Source organism: Heterocephalus glaber, unplaced genomic scaffold, assembly GCF_053883595.1.
Source record: "Heterocephalus glaber isolate CG9 unplaced genomic scaffold, H.glaber_assembly_v1.0 deba00000331, whole genome shotgun sequence".
Classification (NCBI taxonomy): Eukaryota; Metazoa; Chordata; class Mammalia; order Rodentia; family Bathyergidae; genus Heterocephalus; species Heterocephalus glaber.
In genome coordinates this window covers 30,710,977-30,732,829 of record NW_028258142.1, presented here as the reverse complement: position 1 = coordinate 30,732,829, position 21,853 = coordinate 30,710,977, and the positions used below count along the sequence as shown (strand labels likewise).

Genomic DNA, 21,853 nt, shown 5'->3' with positions numbered 1-21,853 from the left:
TAAAAACTCCATCGAAAGTCTGCACAGCAGAATGAACCAATATGAGGATAGAATTTCACATATAGAAGATAAGATTGCAATTAGGAAAAGAAAAATTGCTTTAAAATTGTAAGGGAACAAGAGAAATCAATCCAGCAGCTGCTAGACGATGCAAAGAAGAATAACATAAGACTGATTGGAGTCAATGAAGAAAGAGGAGAGAGTACAGATGACCTAAAAAAACTCTTCACAGAAGTGATGGCAGAAAACTTCTCAAGCAGGGGAAAAGAACTTGACATACAGATAAGTGAGGCATATAGGACTCCAGCTAGCCTTAATCAAAAAGAATCTGCACATAGGCATATAATAGTTAGGATTCCAGAAATCCAACAGAAGAACAAAATTCTACAAGCAGTGAGAGAAAAGAAACAAATCACATAGACAGGAAAGCCCATCAGAATCACAGCGGACTTCTCAATGCCAACCTTATCAGAAAAAGGAAAGAAAAGGCCCAAATCCTTGCAATTAGGAATGAAAAGGGTGAAATGACAACTGACCCAGCAGAAATCCAGAGGATTTCAATCATCAATCATCAGTACATACTTCCAGAACCTATACGCCAGTAAGATGGACAACACAGAAGAAATGGACAGATTCCTAGATACATATGAATTACCAAGGTTGAATGAAGAAGACCTAAAAACTCTGAACAACCCAATATCAACCAATGAAGTTGAAAATGTAATTAAAAACTTATCAACTAAGAAAAGCCTGGGCCCTGATGGCTTCACTGCTGAATTCTACAAGACATTTAGAGAGGAACTGGTGCCACTACTGTTTAAACTCTTCAATGAAATTGAAAGGGAAGCAATACTCCCAAATTCATTCCTGAAAGCAAGCATCACCTTGATCCCCAAAGCAGAGAAAGACCCAACCGAAAAAGAGAACTATAGGCCAATCTTACTAATGAACATAGATGCAAAAATCTTTAATAAGATAATGGCAAACAGAATGCAGAAGATCATCAAGACGATCATATACCCTGATCAGGTGGGATTCATCCCAGGGATGCAGGGATGGTTCAGTATACGAAAATCAATCAATGTAATACACTGTATCAATAGAGCCAAGGACAAAAACCATATGATTATCTCCATAGATGCAGAAAAAGCATTTGACAAAATCCAACATGCATTTATGATAAAAACCCTACAAAAAATTGGAATAGATGGTCTCTACCTCAAACTGATAGAAGCCATCTATGAAAAACCAACAGCCAATATCATACTAAATGGTCAAAAACTGAAATCCTTCACACTCAAATCAGGAACAAGACAAGGATGTCCACTGTCACCACTCTTGTTCAATATAGTTCTGGAAACATTAGCCATGGCAATTAGACAAGTGAAAGAAATAAAAGGAATAAAGATAGGTAATGAAGAAGTCAAATTGTCATTATTTGCAGACGACATGATACTGTACATAGAAGACCCCAAGAATCCACCAAAAGTCTTCTAGACTTAATAACGAAATTCAGTCAAGTAGCTGGTTCCAAGGTTAACACACAAAAATCAATAGCTTTCCTCTACACCAATGACAGACTCACTGAGAGAGAAATAGAGCAAATGATTCCTTTCACAATAGCATCCAAAAAACTGAAATACCTAGGAATCATCCTAATGAAAGAAATCAAAGACTTCTTCTTTGAAAACTGTGACACTCTGAAAAGAGAGATTGAAGATGGCATCAGAAAATGGAGAGACATCCCCTGCTCCTGGGTAGGAAGTATTAATATAGTGAAAATGTACATACTTCCAAAACTGCTGTATAGATTTAATGCAATTCCAATTGAAATCCCAGCAGTATATTTCATAGACCTTGCAAAAACAATCCAAAAATTGATTTGGAGCAAGAAGAGACCCAGAATAGCAAAAGCAATTCTAGGTAACAGAGACATGGCAGGGGGTATCACAATCCCCAACCTGCAACTCTACTACAAAGCTACTGTGATAAAAACAGCATGGTACTGGCAAAGAAACAGACCTCAGGGCCAGTGGAACAGATTAGAAGATGCAGAAACAATGCCAGACACAATCAGCCATCTCATCTTTGATAAAGGAGCCAAACACCCTCACTGGAGGAAAGATAGCCTCTTTAATAAATGGTGCTGGAAAAATTGGGCTTCAACTTGCCAAAGAGTAAAAACTAGCCCCATATCTCTCCCCATGCACTAAACTAAAATCAAAATGGATTAAAGATCTAAATATTAAAATTGAAACTCTGAACCAGTTGGAACAGAGGTTAGGTAGAACCCTTGAAGACATCAGTGTAGGAAAAGATTTTATGAACAAAACCTCAGTTGCCCGTGAACTAGCACAAACCGTCAACAAGTGGGATTTCTTCTTATTCAAAGGCTTGTGCACAGCAAGAGAAACCACCAGCAGTGTGAAGAGACAACCCACAGTGTGGGAAAAAATCTTCACCTGCTCTTCCTCAGACAAAGGTCTACTATCTCGAATCTATAAAGCACTTAAAAAGATCAGACCTCCCAAATTGAAAGACCCAATCCAAAAATGGGCATCTGAAATGAACAGACATTTCTCAGACAAAGAAGTAGAACTAGCAAATAAATACATGAAAAAATGTTCAACATTACTGGTCATTCGAGCGATGCAAATGAAAACAACGCTGAGATTCCACTTCACTCCAGAAAAAATGGCTGCTATCATGAAATCAAGCAATAACAAATGCTGGTGGGGCTGTGGGGAAAGAGGAACCCTGCTCCACTGCTGGTGGGAGTGCAGACTGGTACAACCACTGTGGAAATCAGTATGGAGATACCTCAAAGAACTAGGACTGGATGCCCCATTTGACTCCACTATTCCACTGCTGATGATCTTCCCCAAAGAATTAAAAGAATCATACCACAGTGATATGTGTGCACCCATGTTCATAGCAGCGCAGTTTGTAATAGCTAAAACTTGGAAACAGCCCAAATGCCCATCAACTGGAGACTGGATAAAGAAAATGTGGTTTTTTAATAAAATGGAGTACTACTCAGCCATAAAAAATGAGAAATTAGAGACCTTTACAGCTAAGTGGATGCACATTGAGGCAGTACTCTTAAGTGGAATAAATAGGACACACATGAATAAATTCTGAATAGTTTCTCTGGTGTTAGAGACTGAAAGTGTAAATAAGGACTAAATGTATAATAGGTAATGTGAAATAGGAAGAAAAGGTGCAAAGGGGAGGGAAATGGGAGGGCTAGAGGAAAGGATAGAAGGGAATGGGATTAATATGTGAAAATGGAAAAATAGGACCAAAATCTTTGTAAATAGGGAGGACTGGAGGGGTTGAAGGGAGGGCTGGGCAAGGGTGAAAAATAAGAACCAAGAGAGACTATGTAAAGGTGCAAATTTCCAATGATGAATGTCATTATACTGTATACCTAAAATGTACCAATGATTAGAATAAATAATCGAAAATGTAAAATAGGAAGAAAAGGTCGAAAGGGGTAGGGGTAGTGGGAGGGGCAGGCTAAAGGAAAGAAGGGAAAGGAAAAATGCTGAGAAATGGAAAAAATGGAAATAAAGTCTTTGTAAATAGGGAAGGGTGGAGGGTGTGAAGGGACGGCTAGGAATGGGGAAAAAATAAGAATCAAGATGCATTATGTAAAGGTACAATTCCCAATGAGAAATGTAATTGTGTTGTATACCTACAATGTACCAATAAAAGTATTTAATAAAAAAAAATCAAAAATAAATGTACATTAGAAGATGTGGATAAGTTACATGTATTTTATAAAAAGGCATTGAGCATCAGCAGATTTTGATATCTAGAAAGGGTCCTGGAACCTGTGCCCTGTGAGTAATACTGATGGACAACTATATATATTTCTAAAAAGATTTTTTAAAGAAATATAGCTACAGTGACCGTAACGATTAATTTAAAGGGTAACTTAAAGTTCCAGATAGTTTTACATAATTTACCTAATTTTGTGTAAATAATAATAATAATAGTGTTGATTATGTTGATTCTATTTTTTTTGTACTTGCTTAAAAATAACGGAAGGGAAGACCTTTGCACTTTTAACTTTTCTCCTATTTCTGTTTAAGAGATTGACAAAATCTCTGGATCAGAAGGCCAAATTGCTTTACAGTGTCAACATCAAGAATATGGGAACCAGTTTTACCCTGTCAGTCGCAGTAGATGTAATTGTTTAAGTGTTTGCTGATTCAAGAGACAAATAATATTTGTCTCAAATAAATAACCTAATGGAGAACCTCAAGCTCCTAGAAAAAGAAGAGCATAACAAACCCAAACCTCATACAAGAGAGGAAATTATAAAGATCAGAGCAGAAATCATTGCAATCAAGACTAAGAATGATACAAAAATTTAATGAATCAAAGAGTTGTCTTTTGTAAAGAATAAGTAAAACTGATAAACCTTTAGCCATCCTTATCAAGAAAAGGCACAAATACATGCAATTAAGAATGAAAAAGGTGAAGTCACAACAAATCCAACATAAATCCAAAGGATCATCAATACCTACTTCAAGAACCTCTACTCCAATAAAATGGAAAACACATAAGAAATGGGCAGATTCCTAGATACGTACGAATTGCCAAAGTTAAGTGAAGAAGATATAGGAATTCTAAACACTCCAATTACAATGAGTGAAATTGAAAATGTAATTAACTGTTTACCAACAAAGAAAAGCCCAGGTCCGGATGGCTTCACTGCTGAATTTTACAAGACATTTAAAGAAGAACTAATGCCATTACTCTTTAAACTCATCAAGGAAATTGAAAAGGAAGCAATACTTCCAAATTCATTCCTGGAAGCAAGTGTTACTTTGATTCCAAAACCAGGGAAAGACCCAACCCAAAAAGAGAACTACAGGCCAGTCTCCCTAATGAACATAGATGCACAAATCCTCAACAGGATACTGGCAAACAGAATACAGAGGGTCATCAAGAAGATCACACCTTGACCAAGTTGGGTTTATCCCAGGGATGCAAGGATGGTTCAACATTCGTAAATCAATAAATGTAATACACCATATTAACAGTTAAGGACAGAAACCATATGATCATCTCAATAGATGCAGAAAAAGCATTCAGCAAAATCCAGCACACACTCATGATAAAAACCGTACAGAAAATTGGAATAGAAGGTCTTTATCTCAAGTTGATTAAGGCTATCTATGAAAAACCAACAGCCCACATCATATTAAATGGTCAAAAACTGAAAACTTTCATGCTAAAATCAAGAAGAAGACGGCTGCCCACTATCACTACTCCTGTTTAATATTGTTCTTGAAACAGCCACAGCAAGTAGAAAAGAGAAAGAAATAAAAGGAATAAAGATAGGAAAGGAAGACGTTAAATTGTCATTATTTGCTGATGATATACTTTACATAGAAGACCCAGAATACTCTGTCAAAAGACTTCTAGACCTAATTGACAGATTCAGTAGAGTAGCTGGATATAAGGTCAGCACTCAAAAAACAATATCCTTTTTATATACAAATAATAGACTCACTGAGAGAGAAATTAGGGAAACAATTCCTTTTACAATAGCATCCAAAACAATGAAATATTTAGGAGTCAGTCTAACAAAGGAAGCAAAAGACTTCTACACAGAAAACTATAGCGCTCTGAAAAAGGAGATTGAGCAGGATATAAGAAAATAGACATACCTTGTTCCTGGATAGGGAGAACCAATATAGTGAAAATGGCCATACTTCCAAAACTATTATATAGGTTCAATGCAATCCCGATTGAAAATTCCAATAATATATTTCACAGAACTAGAGAAAACAATCCAAAAATTCATTTGGAACCAGAAGGGACCTAGAATAGCAAAAGAAATTTTAGGCAACAGAGATATGGCTGGGGATATTACAATCCCCAAGTTGAAACTATACTACAAAGCTACTGTGATAAAAACAGCATGGTTACTGGCAAAGAGACAGACCCGAGGATCACTGGAATAGATTAGAAGATGCAGAAACTACTAAAGATATGTTCAGCCACCTCATCTTTGACAAAGGAGCCAGCCATCCTCATTGGAGGAAAGATAGCCTATTTAATAAATGGTCTTGGAAAAACTCGATTTCAACCTGCCAAAGATTAAAACTAGACCCATTCCTATCCCCATGCACTACACTAAGATCGAAGTGGATTAAAGATTTAAATATCAAGACAGAAACACTAATTTCCTGGAAGATAAGTTAGGTAGAACTCTTGAAGTCATTGGCATAGGAAAAGACTATGAACAAAACCTCAGTGGCACGGGAACTAGCACAAAGAATCAACAACTGGGATCTCATCTTATTAAAAAGCTTCTGCCTTGCAAGAGAAACCACCAACAGAGCTAAGAGACAACATACAATCTAGGAAAAAAATTTTCAGCAGCTGCACCTTAGACAGAGGGCTACTATCTACAATATATAAAGAACTGAAAAAAATCAGACCCCCCCCATATTCAAAGACCCAATTCAAAAATGGGCATCTAAAATGAACAGACATTTCTCAGACAAGTAAAAGCAAATAAGTGTATGAAAAAATGTTCACCATCACTGGTCATTTGAGAGATGCAGATGAAAACAACACTGAGATTCCACCTCACCCCAGAAAGAATGGCTGTTATAAAGAAATCATCCAATAACAAATGCTGGGGTGTGTGTGGGAAGAAAGGAACCTTTCTCCATTGTTGGTGGGAGTGCAGACTGGTGCAACCACTGTGGAAATCAGTGTGGAGATACCTCAAAGAACTAGGACTAGAGGACTCATTTGACCCAGCTATTCCCCTGCTGGGTATCTTTCCCAAAGAATTAAAGGAATCATACCATAGTGATATATATGCACCCATGTTTATAGCAGCAAAATTTGTAATAGCTAAAGCTTGTCAACAACCCAATTGCCCATCAGCTGGAGACTGGATAAAGAAGATGTGGATATTTTTAAAATTATGTAAATAGAATCATTCTCAGCTGGAGACTGGATAAAGAAGATGTGGATATTTTTCAAATTATGTAAATAGAATCATTCTATCAGGGTCTTGATTTTTGTGAATGAATAACTATATTGTGATGAGGGAAAAATACGCTGTCTCAGGTATGAGAATTTTTGCTGGCACCAGGGCAGCATCATTGAGAATCACTAAGTGGCTTCTGGAACCTTAGGGGACTTAAGTGTTTCAGATAGTCAAGTGGGAGATCGTCTTCATGAAAGAGTAATCAAGGTTGTGAAGAAAAATCTCTGTCTGAATGATGTGGTGGGAGAGGTAGTGGCATTTATTAATTCATTCTAGGTTGCAAACTCACCAGTTGCTTTTGGGCTCTTACAGATTTACTTCCTCATTCTTGTGGTAGAGTTGATGTTTAGGCTGAACAGCCACTAGTGCTTAAGCAATAACAAGAACTAAATGAGGATATTTGTCTGTAGCAGCTTGTATTTGCATTGATGCTTCTGTCTTTCAGTAGAGTAAGGAAGTAACTTAGTTGAGGATAATCCTGAACAGGTCTCTCTGTAGCTGGTTGCAGGAGGAAATTACACTTTTGATGAAGTCAGTAGATTAGGACTCCCCTGTTCATCACTTAGGTCTAAAATAACAGGCCTCCAGGGATTTTACCTCCTAACTGTTCCTCTTCATTTCTCTGCTTCTGTTGTTTCATGAACATTTGAACTTGTCTCTTGGTTAAGAGAGCTTCAGGTCCTAGTACCCTTCTCCGTACCAATTAATCTCAGAGAAATACTCTTTGTGTTTGTTTTAAGATTTGAATCAAGTTATGTAATTTCTCTGCTCAAGAACTTGTTTTAATTCCCTTACTCATTGGCCATAGAAGAAGATCCCAGTTCCTTAGCTAGGCAGAAAATATTCTCTGGTCCTGGTCTGCTTACTTCTCTAGTGTCATCATTTTATACTTTAATTACCTTGTACCATTTACCTAAACTTTCTAGATTTATCCTTCTCTGTTAATTTTATATTTGCTGTTCTTTGTTTGATGTATCTTACTCTTACAGTTATATGTTGCTGGGCAAAAAATTGTCTCCAAACTTGGCAAGTTTCAGCAACAACAGTTTGTTGTGTAACTTTCTGCAGTAGGGAGCTGTGAGTGGCTTAGCTGGGTAGTTTTGGCTGGAGGTCTCAGGAGGTTGCAGTAAAGTTGTTGGTTGAGGTTGCCATCATGAGGGCAAGAAATTTACTTTCAGGGTGATTTACCAACATACCTGGAAAATTAATTGGCAGGAAACTAGTTCTCTTCATAGACTTCCCTGTAGAGCTGCTTGTCTATCTTCACAACATGGCAGCTAGAGTGACCAGGAGACAGTAAGCAGACTCTCAGCATCCTTTAATACTTAGTCTCAGAAATCATGCTATCTTTTTTGTAAGATTGTATGTCATGTGGAAGAGGACTACATGAAAATTCATATGAACATCAAGACGCAAGAATGATTGGGGGCCATGTTGAATGATAGGTACCATGCATCCCTTCCCTTCTAAATGTAGCTGAAGCACACTACTATCGGGAAGCCGCCTTCATCATTTATCTCCTGATACCTAGAACTTCCGAATCATACTACATTCCAGTTACTAGTTTACATGTCTGCTATCCTTGTTTAGTGAACAGACAGAAAAAAAAAGTTACATATATTTGAAAAAGCTTAACTGCTTTCTTTTTTTATATACTTTTTTGCTTTTCTTAAAGCTGTGATATTTTCATCAAATATTTCTAGTTAGCAAAAGATTTCTTCAGTGTCTTTGAGAACTTTCACAACTTTCCAACTTCAGTGTGTTCTGGTACTTTGGAGCTATTTACCATTCAAGAAAGTACCTTTATGTGCTCGAAAATGATTCTCACAGAGCATCTCATTCAGATCTGATTAATAAAAGGAATAATTCATAATCTTTTAGGTAATTATCCAGATTTAAAATTTTTTCTTGAATAAATATTTCAGAAGTTAAAAATGCCCCAGAGAGCTGGGGATTTAGCTCAGTGGTTCCACTGCCTGCCTTGCAAGCGCAGTGACCCAAGTTTGATCCCCGGTACCAAAAAAAAGCCTCAGAGATGCAGTTTCTATTACAATTGAACAAAACTTGTTAAAAACTATGCTTTATAAAACATTTCCTTGTTAAAAGTTTTTAGCTAATATTTCCTTTTTTCTGGCCAGTGATGAACCCCCATAGGCTTCATGAGATTGACTTCAATAATTTACGAGCAAAAAATTAAAATATCAGAGTTAGCACATAATAATCACACTCCCTTTCAAATGAATTGTGTCATTTAAGAAAGCCCTCTGAACTAATTATATCCTTTTGTTTGTGCTAATTTTGAGAAGCTGCAGGGTTGTCATTTGTATGATATTTGATCCTTGGGGCAAAGGGCTGAAGAGAGGACCCAGAAGGATTTGCTGAGTGTTTCTTTTTACATTCTTCTGGGGGTTTTTTTGGTACTGGGTATTGAACTCAGGACCTTGTGCTTGTGAAGCAGGCGCAGTGCCACTGAGCTAAATCCCTGGCCCCAACCTTCTTCTGTTTTTAAAAATGTGTTTTTCTGACCATTTAGCAAGTTGAGAATGGGAGAAAAGTTTTTCACATGTATTTTGTAGCCCTGTATCACCAAATTTTAGAGGACCCGGTTGAATTATTTAAGTCCTCTTGTCTTCCCAAATAATAACTCCCTTCTTCCTGCTTGCCTAGGCCTTCATTTCTCATCTCTAGTCTATGGTACATCTCCAGTGCCAATCTGTTTAATTTTCGTGTCTTTAAAACTTCTTCTCAGTATTAGCAGGTCAATTCATATTTAACCTGTTCAGAGATGCAGCTTTATATAACCATTATTGTATGGTATGAAATACTAGGCAGAAAAGTCCTTTGGTGACTGATAAATAGTAATGTTGCAGTATGATTGCAGATAGTGACAAATATACATTTTTCTTAAACGTGAAACCTATGAGCCCCCTCATCCCACCATTGATTTCTCACAGAAAAAAAATTTGCTTACCATGAAACTTCACTTCTTTCAGTTTCAGTAGAAACTGGGAAATGCATTGTAGTTGGACCTCTTTATTTTTTATAGAGCTCTATTTTTATAGACATTTTGTAGTGAATTTTATCTTTTAGACTAGTTAAGACCTATTTTAAGTATTGTTATTTTTTGTTGCTGCTAGACCATTGGGTAATTACCTTAGTCTTTTTAGTTTTAGCTTCAGCCAGCGTAACCTGTTTACTGATGCTTCTTGTCCATAGCATAATGTGATGTCGTTAATAAGAAATTTTTAATAAAAAAAGTCATAAATACTTCAGAACTGGCTTATTAAGAAAATACAAGTATATCTCTAGTTTTTAGTGTTCTGAACAATCAAATATATTTGGAGAAATTTTATATTTGTAATGGATTGACTAGACTGACATGGCAAAGCACTTGAATTTTATTTGAATTACCCACTGTTTATGTGGTTTGTTTTAGTAACTGTTGGAAAGTACTTTATTTCAAGATGTAATATATCTATGTACCAATTCCCCACGATGGATGTAGTAGTATCTCAAACATGAACCATAAAGGGAAGAAGGAAGGTACTCTACTGCTTAACAACATATTGAAAAGCACCTAGCCTTTGTGGATTTCTTTTTTTTTCTTTTTTTTGGTACTAGGGATCAAACTCAGGACCTTGAGCTTTTGAGGCAGGCAGCAAAACCACTGAGCTAAATCCCTGGCCCTTTTTAAAAAAAAAATTTTGAATATCTATAACAAACTTGTGCCAATAGATAAAATTTAATAAACATAGAAAAGAAATCTGGGGGAGTAATTTTTTTTATTAGTGTCCTCAGTTGTACATACATATTTGTGGACAACATTAAGGTATTAGTACTCCTTACAATTTCCTTTAAGTACTCCACTGTTTGTAGTTTTTGAAACACTAATACCCTTTCCACTTTATTATATTCAGCAATACATTGTATCTTTTTTGGACATGTTTACAGTATGTAATGTTTACATTCCTTGTATGGAGTTGGTACATGTACATAACACATCTTAATTCCTTTTTCATCCCCTTTCCTCCCCTTTTCTCCTCCCTTCGTCTGTTGATCACCTTCCCATTTAAGAAAGAGCAATCACCCTATTTTGTATATCTTTTATTTTTCTCTTAATAATTTGGGTTTCTCATATAAGAAATCTTGTGATATTTAAGTTTATGTGTTGGATTTATTTTACATAACATTATGGTCTCAGGTACATCTGTTTTCCTACAGGTGACTCTTTTATCTTTCTTTATTGGCAGAGTAATACTCCAATGTCTATAAATACATTTTCTTTATCCATTCATCTGTTGATGGACGTAAAGGCTGCTTCCAAGATTTAGCTATTATGAATTGTGCTGCTATAAACATGGGATATGCATGTATCACTGTAATATGATGTCTTTAACTCTTTCCAGAAGATACGTACAAGGGGAATAACCGAGTTAAATGAAATTTCTAGTTTTAGTGTTTTGAGGAATCTCCATACTGATTTCTATAGTAGTTGTACTAGTTTACATTCCCAGTGACAATGGAGAAGGGTTCCTTTTTTCCCCTGCAGCCTCCCCAGCATTTATTATTATTTGATTCTTTGATGATGATCATTCTTTCTGGGGTAAGATGGAGTCTCAGTATTGTTTTAATTTGCATTTCTCTAGTGGCCAGACATGTAAAACTCTTGAAGTTGTAAGTGTAAGCAAGGACTTTCTGAACAGAACCTTGGTTGCATAGGAAATAGTATCGAAAATCAACAAATAGGGTCATATCAAATTAAAAAGCTTTTGCACAGCAAAAGAAACAACCGACAGAGTCAAAAGACAACCTACAAAATGGGAAACAATTTTTTACCAGCTTTTCCCTCAGAGGACTACTAATCTAGAATATGTATTTTGTTTTTTAATACAGAAGTTTCTTAGATCTACTCATGTTTATTGTTGTTTTTTAAAGATTTATGTGGAAAGAAATCCATTTAAAAATACTTTATCTCTTCTTTAAAAAATTGGATTGAAATATTTAGTTATACAGCATTGGCTAGCTCACATGGCCAAAATGAATTGTGCCCCACTTCTAAGGGAACTTAGAACTTTGCCCTGACACACAACATACACCAGAAAACTATGACTTTCTTTTATAAGAAGAAAGTATAATTAAAATAAATTTAAGTTTCAGTAATAGTTTATTTAGAAATTTCTTGAAGATGTTGAAATGATTTTTGAAAATCATTCAAATATCTTTTCAGATAGTTGAAAATTTTATTGTTTCAAATTCTAGTTCAGAATAAATACATTGAAGTACAGATAAACCTATAAACTGTCATTTTCCCTTTCAGGCACTGGGCTGGCTGGCTAGCTGGCTTGTGTTCTGTTCTTTTCTTTTTTTCCTTGCTATGTGGCTTTTGCTTTTGCTTTTTTCTCTAAAATGTTCCTTCCACAGTCTTCATATAGATACACCGTTTTTAGGTTTTAATGTTTCAGATAGGATAATCCCTACTTGTCAGGCTGAAATGTTCTTCCAGGCGTCTTTTGTTCTATTTACTTTCTTCTTTTTAAAAATACTCTTCACAGAATTTATCATTACCTGAGTTATTCATTTGTTTGCTTATTTGTCTGCCCCTACAAATCCTTGATGGGAACTTTATCTGTTTTATTTACTTCTGTGAATGCAGTATCTAGATGATACCTAGATGCTCTCTAGATATGTTACATAAACTTAAAAAAGGAAAACGAGGCCAGGGATTTAGCTCAGTGGTTCCACCGCCTGAGCTAAAACAGTTTTCTGGATATGGGCTCAGTGTTTTCAAGTAATCTTAGAAGTAATTGGCTATATTTGACATCCAAACTAAGTACTGCCTCCTTTTTCCCAGTCATTAAAAATTACTCTAAATCACTTACTGTTCAAATAAATACACTAAACGTTTTCAAAGTTAAAATTATAGTAGTAACATGAATTGACTTTACTAAAAATATCCCTTGAGAGATATATGTGTGTGTGTGTGTGTGTGTGTGTGTGTGTGTGTGTGTGTGTATGTATGTATATGTGTGGATAATGGCATGGCCTTTCACTCAAGAGGTAATAGAGAATCCCTATGTATAGAGTGTAATTAAGCTTGATTCAGGTGATGGCTGACTTGCTTATGTACTTTCAATTAGGGACCTTTAAAAATATACTACAGATAGATGTTTTTCAAGAACACTTCCTTGGAATACATCTTGGGGTTTGCTGTACTTTTGAAAAATCAGAGTTCGGACAACATAGAAAATATATGCAGTCAAATAAAACATCATAGCAGAAAACATTTATTTATTTATTTATTTTGGTGTTACTGTGGATTGAACCCACTACCTTCACGTGGAGTTACATCCCCAATCCCTTTTTAAAATTGTATTTTGAGACAGGGTCTTGCTAAGATACTCAGGCTGGGTTCAGGCTCTCAATCCTTCTTTATCAGCCTTCTAGAATGCTAAGATTACGGGCCTCCACCACCATGCCTTGTTTGCTTGTGTTCTTTAAATTCTTAGTTGATTTGGTCTTTTTGAGGTAAGAACCAAATTGCTGAACAGCCCTCAGTTCTGAGTTGGAAAAGACAAGACAGAAATCCCTGCTGTTTAATACATTTGTTATTTTAGTCCAGTTCTTTTGAGTGCTTTTCATTTACCTTTCCCTTCCTGTCATGCTTTTATTTTTGGAAAAACTTTGTCTTGTGGAGTGAAGGTTGAAGATCTTATATCTTTCTCACGTGGGTGGTGATTCTTTTTCATTTATTTCTTATAGCTCCTGAGTATTGGTGTTCCATTGCTTACTTTGAAATGGATGTTCAGGTAGGAGAGACATTTAAGGTTCCTTCAAGCTGCCCTATTGTAACTGTTGATGGATACGTGGATCCTTCTGGAGGAGATCGCTTTTGCTTGGGTCAACTCTCCAATGTCCACAGGACAGAAGCCATTGAGAGAGCAAGGTATTGATTATGTAGTTAGTTTTTTAAAAAATTGAGCACTACTAGTACATTGTCTTTTATTTCAGACTATTTTTCCCATGTGTATTATATGAGTTTTTAAATAAAAAGGAATAAAGATCATTTTAAATTCAAAATTTGTAAGCATTCTATTTTGAATATAGATGTTTGCTTAATGTATAATGATAAAAAATAATGAGGTTTCTATGTTTTGAATAGTAGCTAGAGCTTTTGGAATCCAGTTGGAAATTAGGTTTTATTTTCTCTGATAATGAATTATCTCTACAGATCTATTGAGAAAATAATGTAATGTGAGCACAGTTTTTTTTTTATTCATTAAGTATTGGTACATTTTAGGTATATAATATAATGACATTCATCACTGGGAATTTGTACCTTTACATGATATGTCTTGGTTCTTATTTTATTTCCCATTCCCCTGCCCTCCCTTCGACCCCTCCACCCCTCCCTATTACAAAAATTTTGCTTCCCTTTTTTCCTTTTCTCTTATTTATTCCTTTCCCTTCTTTCCTTTCCCTTACCCCTCCCACTTCCCCTTCCCCTTCTCCTTTGGACCTTTTCTTCCTATTTCACATTATGTATTATACATTTTGATCCTTATTTACACTTTCAGTCTCTTGCACCAGAGAAACTATTTGTTATTTACACATATGTGTCCTATTGAGCACAGATGTTTTTGAAAATTATTTGTGATGTTGAAAAATTGGCAAAGGAGAAATTAAATAAATTGTGGTAAAATTTCATTTTTATATAATTAAAACATTAATAAAAAGTTTATGTAACAAAATGAAAATGCTCCAGATGACATATTACAGAAAAACATTTTAGCTAATATATGAACTCAATTGTTTAATAATGCATGTGTATATAAGCATAAAGCTTTAGTTCTTTACTTGCTATGTGGCTTTGGCACATTACTCTCTATGGCACTGCTCACTAGTAGAATTTTCTGTGAGTAGGAAATGATTTACATCTGCATTGTTCAGTTCAGTAGCCATTAACTGCATGTAGCTTTTGACCACCTAAAATATGACTCATGTGATTGCATAACTGATTTTAAAATTTAAGGAGCCACATATTGTAGTGATGATTGATTTGGTCGTGTTTGTAAGCCTTAGTTTTCTCATAAGAGAAATTATAGTGCTTAACCCGACTGAGTAGTGAGGGTTAAATGAGAATTCATCTTAAGTGCTCCCAACACATAGTAATCACTATATGTGTGTTTATCATTATTGTACATGAATAGAAAAAAGAAGGAAATAGAAAATGTTAACAATGGCCATCTTTGGGTTTTGGTGTTACATTGTTCTGTTTTTATTCTTTTTAATTTTTAATATTGAACCTGTAGTATAACTTGAACTAAAATTTATTTGTAAATACCTAAGGTGAAATGTAATTCTGTTTGTCTTCCTAAGGTTGCACATAGGCAAAGGTGTGCAGTTGGAATGTAAAGGTGAAGGTGATGTTTGGGTCAGGTGCCTTAGTGACCATGCAGTCTTTGTACAGAGTTACTACTTAGACAGAGAAGCTGGACGTGCACCTGGAGATGCTGTTCATAAGATCTACCCAAGTGCGTATATAAAGGTTAGTTGCAATTTTATTTAAATAGTTTAGACTTAGAAACCTTTGTTAAAGAATTGAGGTGGTGAGAGGAATAAAAAAATGTCTTATGTTAATATATAATAATAAATTGTGTTTGTTTTGAGCATAAAACACATTTCCTCAGGGCATTTGCTGATATGATCAGTTAGTTTTGTGGTTGCCCTTTTGCCCTAGTGTTGTTGTTATCAGATTTTTAATTGTTTTGAATTAACATGTAGACCTTTGAGAATACTGAGTAAAACCTCCAAACTTGTATTTATTTGACATAAAATTGATAAGAATCAGACTAGGAAATTTGATTTTAGCTAATGTTTAGGATTTTATGGAAGGGGATTCTAAATTTAATAATTTTTCAAATTAAGACCCTGAGAAGATTGTGATAGTTTTCATTAATTATTAATTTCATAGTTTTTCAATCATCCTAAACATCTTCCTTGTTATAATAGTGGAATGAACTGTATTCCTAAGAATTGCCTGTTCCCAAGAGGTTGCTTAAGATACAAATAGTACAACCAAATAGTATCTATAAAGATGAAACTGCTTTATTGCCTTACAGTGGCAACCCCACCCACTGTGCCATTTTCAGTTACAATTCAGTTAAAAAGTGATTGTTTTATTTTTTTATATGAAAATTTCAAACATACCAAGTATAGGAAAAAAACCCCTTATACTCGTCATCCAATTTCAGCAAGAAGCATTTTATCTATCTTTAATTTGTTGGTCCCCATACTTCTTTTTCCTATGGTAATTTAAAATTAATTCCAACGTATTAGTTTGCCCATAAAATACTTCAGTGTGAATATCTGGTCTAGAAAGACTTGAGAAACATAATCACAATGCTGTTTACACCTCACAAAATTGTCAGTTAAAAATTTTTTTTTTTTTGTACCAGGATCGAACTCGGGTCCTTGTGCTTGCACAGCAGGTGACAAAACCACTGAGCTAAATCCCCTGCCTGTCAGTTAAAATTTTTAACAAATGAGCATAATTTATAGTTTTAGTGTGATAGAATAGAACAATAAAATATTAAGTTGTAGTTATTGGTAAGATACTAATGGTATAGAAAAGTTGGTTCTTAACATATTAAGAATGATTGTATTTTTGTTAAATGTCATAGGTATTGTTTATATATACATCAATCTAGAATGGTATGTGAAGGTTTTACTAAGAATTACTTTTGAGAGGAATTATTTGTATTTTCCAATTTTTCTACAAAAACTTTTATATTTAGTTATTGTGTTTTATTATTTTTTTCAATGGCATTGGCTTTCCTCATAGGTTTTGCAGCCCATTTTGTTATTTATTAGCAAGTTTATTTTGAAAGAATTAGTTTCATTTCTGTTTTTTCCTCTCTGTCATTGCTTCTCCCTATTGCACAATTTTTCCTGGCATCTTGGATCCAGTTTTCAGAACCAAATCTTCTAATTTGGAGGTAGGGGGACTTTGTCTTTTGAGGAATTTGAGTTATGCTCAGGGAATGCTTAGGGCCTAAATCTCATTGCGTAAGTTTCACTGATACTCAACTCTGTTATGGGCTAGTATTTTTTTTCCTTGGTGCATTTCTGAATTGGCTATCAAAGTATATTACCAGCAATTGATTCAAGAATAGGTGCCTACTTGTGGAAAGAAAGTTTAGCCGTTGATACTTGCTGTCCTCAGAAAGTTGAATTATTGTCGTTTATCCTCTGTTTCTGATCTGGGCAGTCCTAGTATCATTTTTTTTTAGTCTCAGTCATCCATTGATAGACATATGGGTTGTTTCTACTTTTTGACTACTCTGAATAATACTACTATGAACATTTGTGTATAGGTTTTTGGGTAAATGTGTGTTTTCATTTTCTTGGACATATTCCTAGGAGTAGAATTCCTTTATTATAGAGTAACTATTTAATTTTTTGGAAGAAATGCCAAATTGTTTTCCAAAATGGCCATGACATTTTACTTTGCCACGAGCAATGTATGAAGATTTCTGTTTGCCTACATCTCCTCAACACTTGTTATTGTCTGCCTTTTTGATTTAGCCATCCTAAGGGATATAAAGTGGTATCTCCTTCTTGTTGTTGGTTTTTATTTATTTATTTTTGGTACCAGGAATCGAACTCAGGGCCTTGTGCTTGCCAGGCAGGCACTATACCACTGAGCTACATCCCTTGCCCCATGTTTTGTTTAACATATCCTTAATAATGTCAAATAATGTTGAGCATTTCTTCACGTGTTATTGGCTATTTGTATAATTTTGAAGTGTTTGGTTAGATCATTGGTTTTAAAAAAGGTTCTTTTTGTTATTGAGCTGTAAGAGTTCTTAATACTGAGTATTAGTCTCATTTGATACATGATTTGCAAATGCTTCTTTCCATTCTTTAGGCTATTGTCAGTTTTTTCCTTCCTCTTTTTCCCTCCTTTTTTCCTTCCTCCTCTCTTTCTTTCTTTTTTTTTTTTTTTGTTGGAAGCAAGTCACTAGTACTGGTAGATCCAACCAACATTCAAGTGTGAATGTCAGGAGATGGGACTCTTTGGGATCCATTTTAGCTCTTTACCACAGTTCACCCTCTCATCCCTAATGATGCACATTTTTTCCACATGCAAGATAGGCTCACCTTTCTCCAAGTTTTCAAAATCATATTCCATTGTAGTGAGTTAGGATATTATAGTCAATTTAGGTTATAAGGCAGTACAACTGTAAAATAATAATGACTTAAAGTACCATAGTTCTATTTATCAGTCATATTGCATGTCTATCATGGGTTGGCTAAGAATTCTTCTCATATTGTCATCTCTTAGGGAATCTCTAGTATCACTGAATCTGGAGATAAGAAAAGGCAAATTGATCACTGGCTGTTAGAGGCTTGTAATGGGAGTGACATGTTACTTCTGCTCATGTTGCATGGTTCCACTAATTTCAGAGCTACAAGGAGGTTCACTTCTATCATGTTCTTGTCATTTTCTCTCCATTGATATTAAATCCCCAGTGGAGGTTCAGGGGACATTCTAAATCACTGCAGCTGCAGCAGGGAGCTTTTGAGACTGATACTTCTGAGTATGCAGTGCTCTCACATTCTGTTATGGTTTGGGTCTAGACGTTCCCCCAAAGCCTCATTCAGTCAGAGGTAGCTGAATCTGGAATGTGTGATGCTGGGATTAAGGACATGTGATTACTAAACCACTACACATGAGTGAGTGGTTTAGCACCACCCTAATCCTGGTAGTCTGGATGGGATAAAAGGGGCAGAAAGACACGGTGAAGCTCTCTTGCTACCGTGGCTGCCATGTGCGTGCCATGTTGTTTCTCCTCTGTGATGCTTGTTTGCCATCCCAGCCTTGGAGCCAGCTGATTATGGACTGAAACCTCTACAAACTGTAAGCCAAATAAACGAGACAAAAGTAACTAAAATACCTTCTTACCACAAACTGCAAATAAAAGCCCTATTGGTGAGAGTGAGGGGTGATTTGGAAAGCTGTGGCTGAAGGACCATGCTTTTTCTGTCTTACAGATCTTGCCTCTAGGTCCTCAGGAATTCAACAAAGTCTGTAGTCCTGAAATTGATGTTCTAGGCTTATCATCAGGCAGCACCTACCAGAATTACTTCTTCTCTTGATTGATGGCAAGAATGCAGTGGAGGAAGAAATCCTTTCATTTTCTTTTCTTTTCTTTTCTTTTTTTTTGTACCGGGGATCAAACTTGGGACCTTGTGCTTGTGAGGCAGGCAGCGGAACCACAGAGCTAAATACCTGGCCCTATTTTCTTAATAATATGAATTGCAGCACCAGAGTTTTAAATTTTTGATGTAGTGCAATTTTTCTGTTATATCTTTGTTTGCTTTTGGTGTCTTACCTAAGATCCTAATCCATGGTCATGAATGAAAAATCAGTTTGTAGTTACTAGGCTGTAAGTGTAAAGGTTTATTTCTGGACCGTCAATTCCATTTCATTGATCCTTATAGCTGTTCTTATGCCTGGAGCACCATTTCTTCATTACTGTAGATTCATAATAAGTTTGGAAATAAGGAAATGTTAGTTCTTTTTTAAATATTATTTTGGCTTTTCCCTTGTACCCTTGTACTAGAGCTGAGTTTCATGATTGACCTGGAATGGATCTGTTTTTAAATTTTTCTGTTGTATATGTCCGGAGTAGAGAGAGAAGATGACTGTACCCAATCATGTATTTTGATTCGATATCTCTGGATTACTTGTGTAATTTGTTTTTTGGTTTTTTGGGTTTTTTTGGTACCGGGGATCAAAGTTGGGTCCTTGTGTAATTTGAAGTAAATGTTATAGGGTACTATATAGAATTATCTATATACTATGTGCCAAGTAGTATGTATGAAATATAGAGTAGTATTTAAAACAGTTGACCTTAAATAATGTGGAGTCTTGGCATAACTGATTTCTTGGATGGTCAAATAAATATAGCATCTCTGTTTTGGTACAGATGGCTGTTGAAAAGCTCCAAGGTATGAGGCAAGTCATCACTTGATAAACCACTGCCGTGGACAGATTTTATAGTGATCTCATACTTTTTCATGGATAGTAGATAAATATCTTGTGGGACAAGATATTTGGAGTTAAAAGTATCTGATATTTTCATAAAAACTGAGATTTAAACAGAATTCTTTTCACCAACTGTACTATTGATCAGAAGAATCTTATTAGCCAGAAAGAGACAAATATAAGTATACCTTAAATCTAACCATTGGCATTCTCCTTATTTGTTAATTTTAGGGAGGCAGCAATAACTAAAGAATATGTAAATTATTTAGTTTACTAGACAGATTCTCACCATGGATAATACTGTACTGGGATGAATTGTATACAAGTAATGTGATCCTTTAGAAGGAGTGCTGCCCACACGTTGAGAATACAGACGCACACACACATACTTCTCTTTTTACTAAAATGAGGAAGACAAGCCAAGAAGCTAAAATTAAGGGTTTTTTTCCCCCTTTTTAGATATTGATATTTTAGATATTGACCCTTGATATGGTCATCTTACATTCATAAAAATCTAATATAATGAAATGGCATTTTATAAGCTTGCAGTGAAGCAAGTGATTGACTTTTCCTTAGGTGGCTTGCTTTTTTACTTTTAAAAGTGAAGTCATTAAAAAAAAAAGTAGTGTATATTTGCAATACATAGTAATTGCATTCACCTTGGGGGAATTGGTACATATACATATTAAATCTTGATCATTTTTACACTGTCCCCTACTTTCCCTCCTTTTCCACTGTTTTATTTGGTGTTGCTTCACTGAGAATTCTGATTTTTAACAGCTTGACTGATATAATGAGATAATTCACATCCCATGCAAATTACCCTTTTTTTTTTTGGTACCGGGGATCGAACTCGGGACCTTGCGCTTGTGAGGCAGGGGCCAGAAACACTGAACTAAATCCTGAGCCCCCAAATTACCATTTAAAATGTAAAACTCATTTTTTAAATATGTTATCAGAATCATACAGCCATCTCTACATGCAGTTTTAAAACATTTTATTATTGCAGAAAGGAATCCCAGTCCCTTTAGCTATGGCTGCATTCCACAAAGTCCTAGACAACCACTAATCTACTTTCTGTCCATGTATTTGCCTGTTCAGAATAGTACATGTCATATAAATGAATTCATATAATGTAGTCTTTTGTGACTTGGTTCTTTTGTAATGTCCCAAGCTTCATCCATGTAAGATAGATTAGTGCACCATTCCTTTTTTTATGGCTGAATAATATTTCACAGTCCACATTTTGTTTATCCCATAGGTTGATAGAGATATGGATTTCTGCTCCTCACTATATTATGAATGATCTTGCCATGAACATTCATGTGCAAATATTTATGTGATCACGTGTTTTCATTTCTCTCAGGTATATAATAGTACAGCTGTCAGATCACAAGGTAGTGCCATGTATAACTTTCTGAGGATCTGCTAGACTATTTTCCAAAATAACTACATCATTTTTTAGATTCCCACTAGCAGGTTCAAATTTCTCTGTATTTTCAAACTTCTTTTTTATTTTTTTAAAACCCATCCTATGGATGTGAAGAATCTCATTGTAGTGATTTTCATTTCTCTGATGATACTGAATCAGATTAGGTTCAGAACTACATATCAGGTAAGGGAAAGAGACAGTGGATACTTCTAAGAGGAGATAGTGGGCTAGGTTAAAAGGGTATTATGAGCCCCACTTAAATTTATTTCCAGTTGCCACATACTATTCTTTTACTGTAAGTTAGGTAACTTGACAAGCATTTTTATCTTCAGGTGCTTATATACTA

The 21,853-nt window shown here is 35.3% G+C and overlaps 1 protein-coding gene across 3 annotated transcripts in view; it reads left to right on the top strand.

Annotated features, from left to right (window-relative positions):
* The window catches only part of Smad4 (SMAD family member 4), a 59,751-nt gene that overhangs the window by 26,652 nt on the left and 11,246 nt on the right, over window positions 1-21,853 (top strand). For 2 of the 3 annotated variants that reach the window (XR_205686.4, XM_004855168.4), the window contains exons 9-10: window positions 13,784-13,967; window positions 15,401-15,569. Coding sequence is in view for 2 of the 3 variants with exons in the window: in XM_004855168.4 (XP_004855225.1) it covers window positions 13,784-13,967; window positions 15,401-15,569 (353 nt within the window). In the remaining variant the exon portion in view is untranslated. Of the gene's footprint in view, window positions 1-13,783; window positions 13,975-15,400; window positions 15,570-21,853 lie in introns of those variants that run through there. The other variant, XM_087192585.1, reaches the window with a different exon arrangement.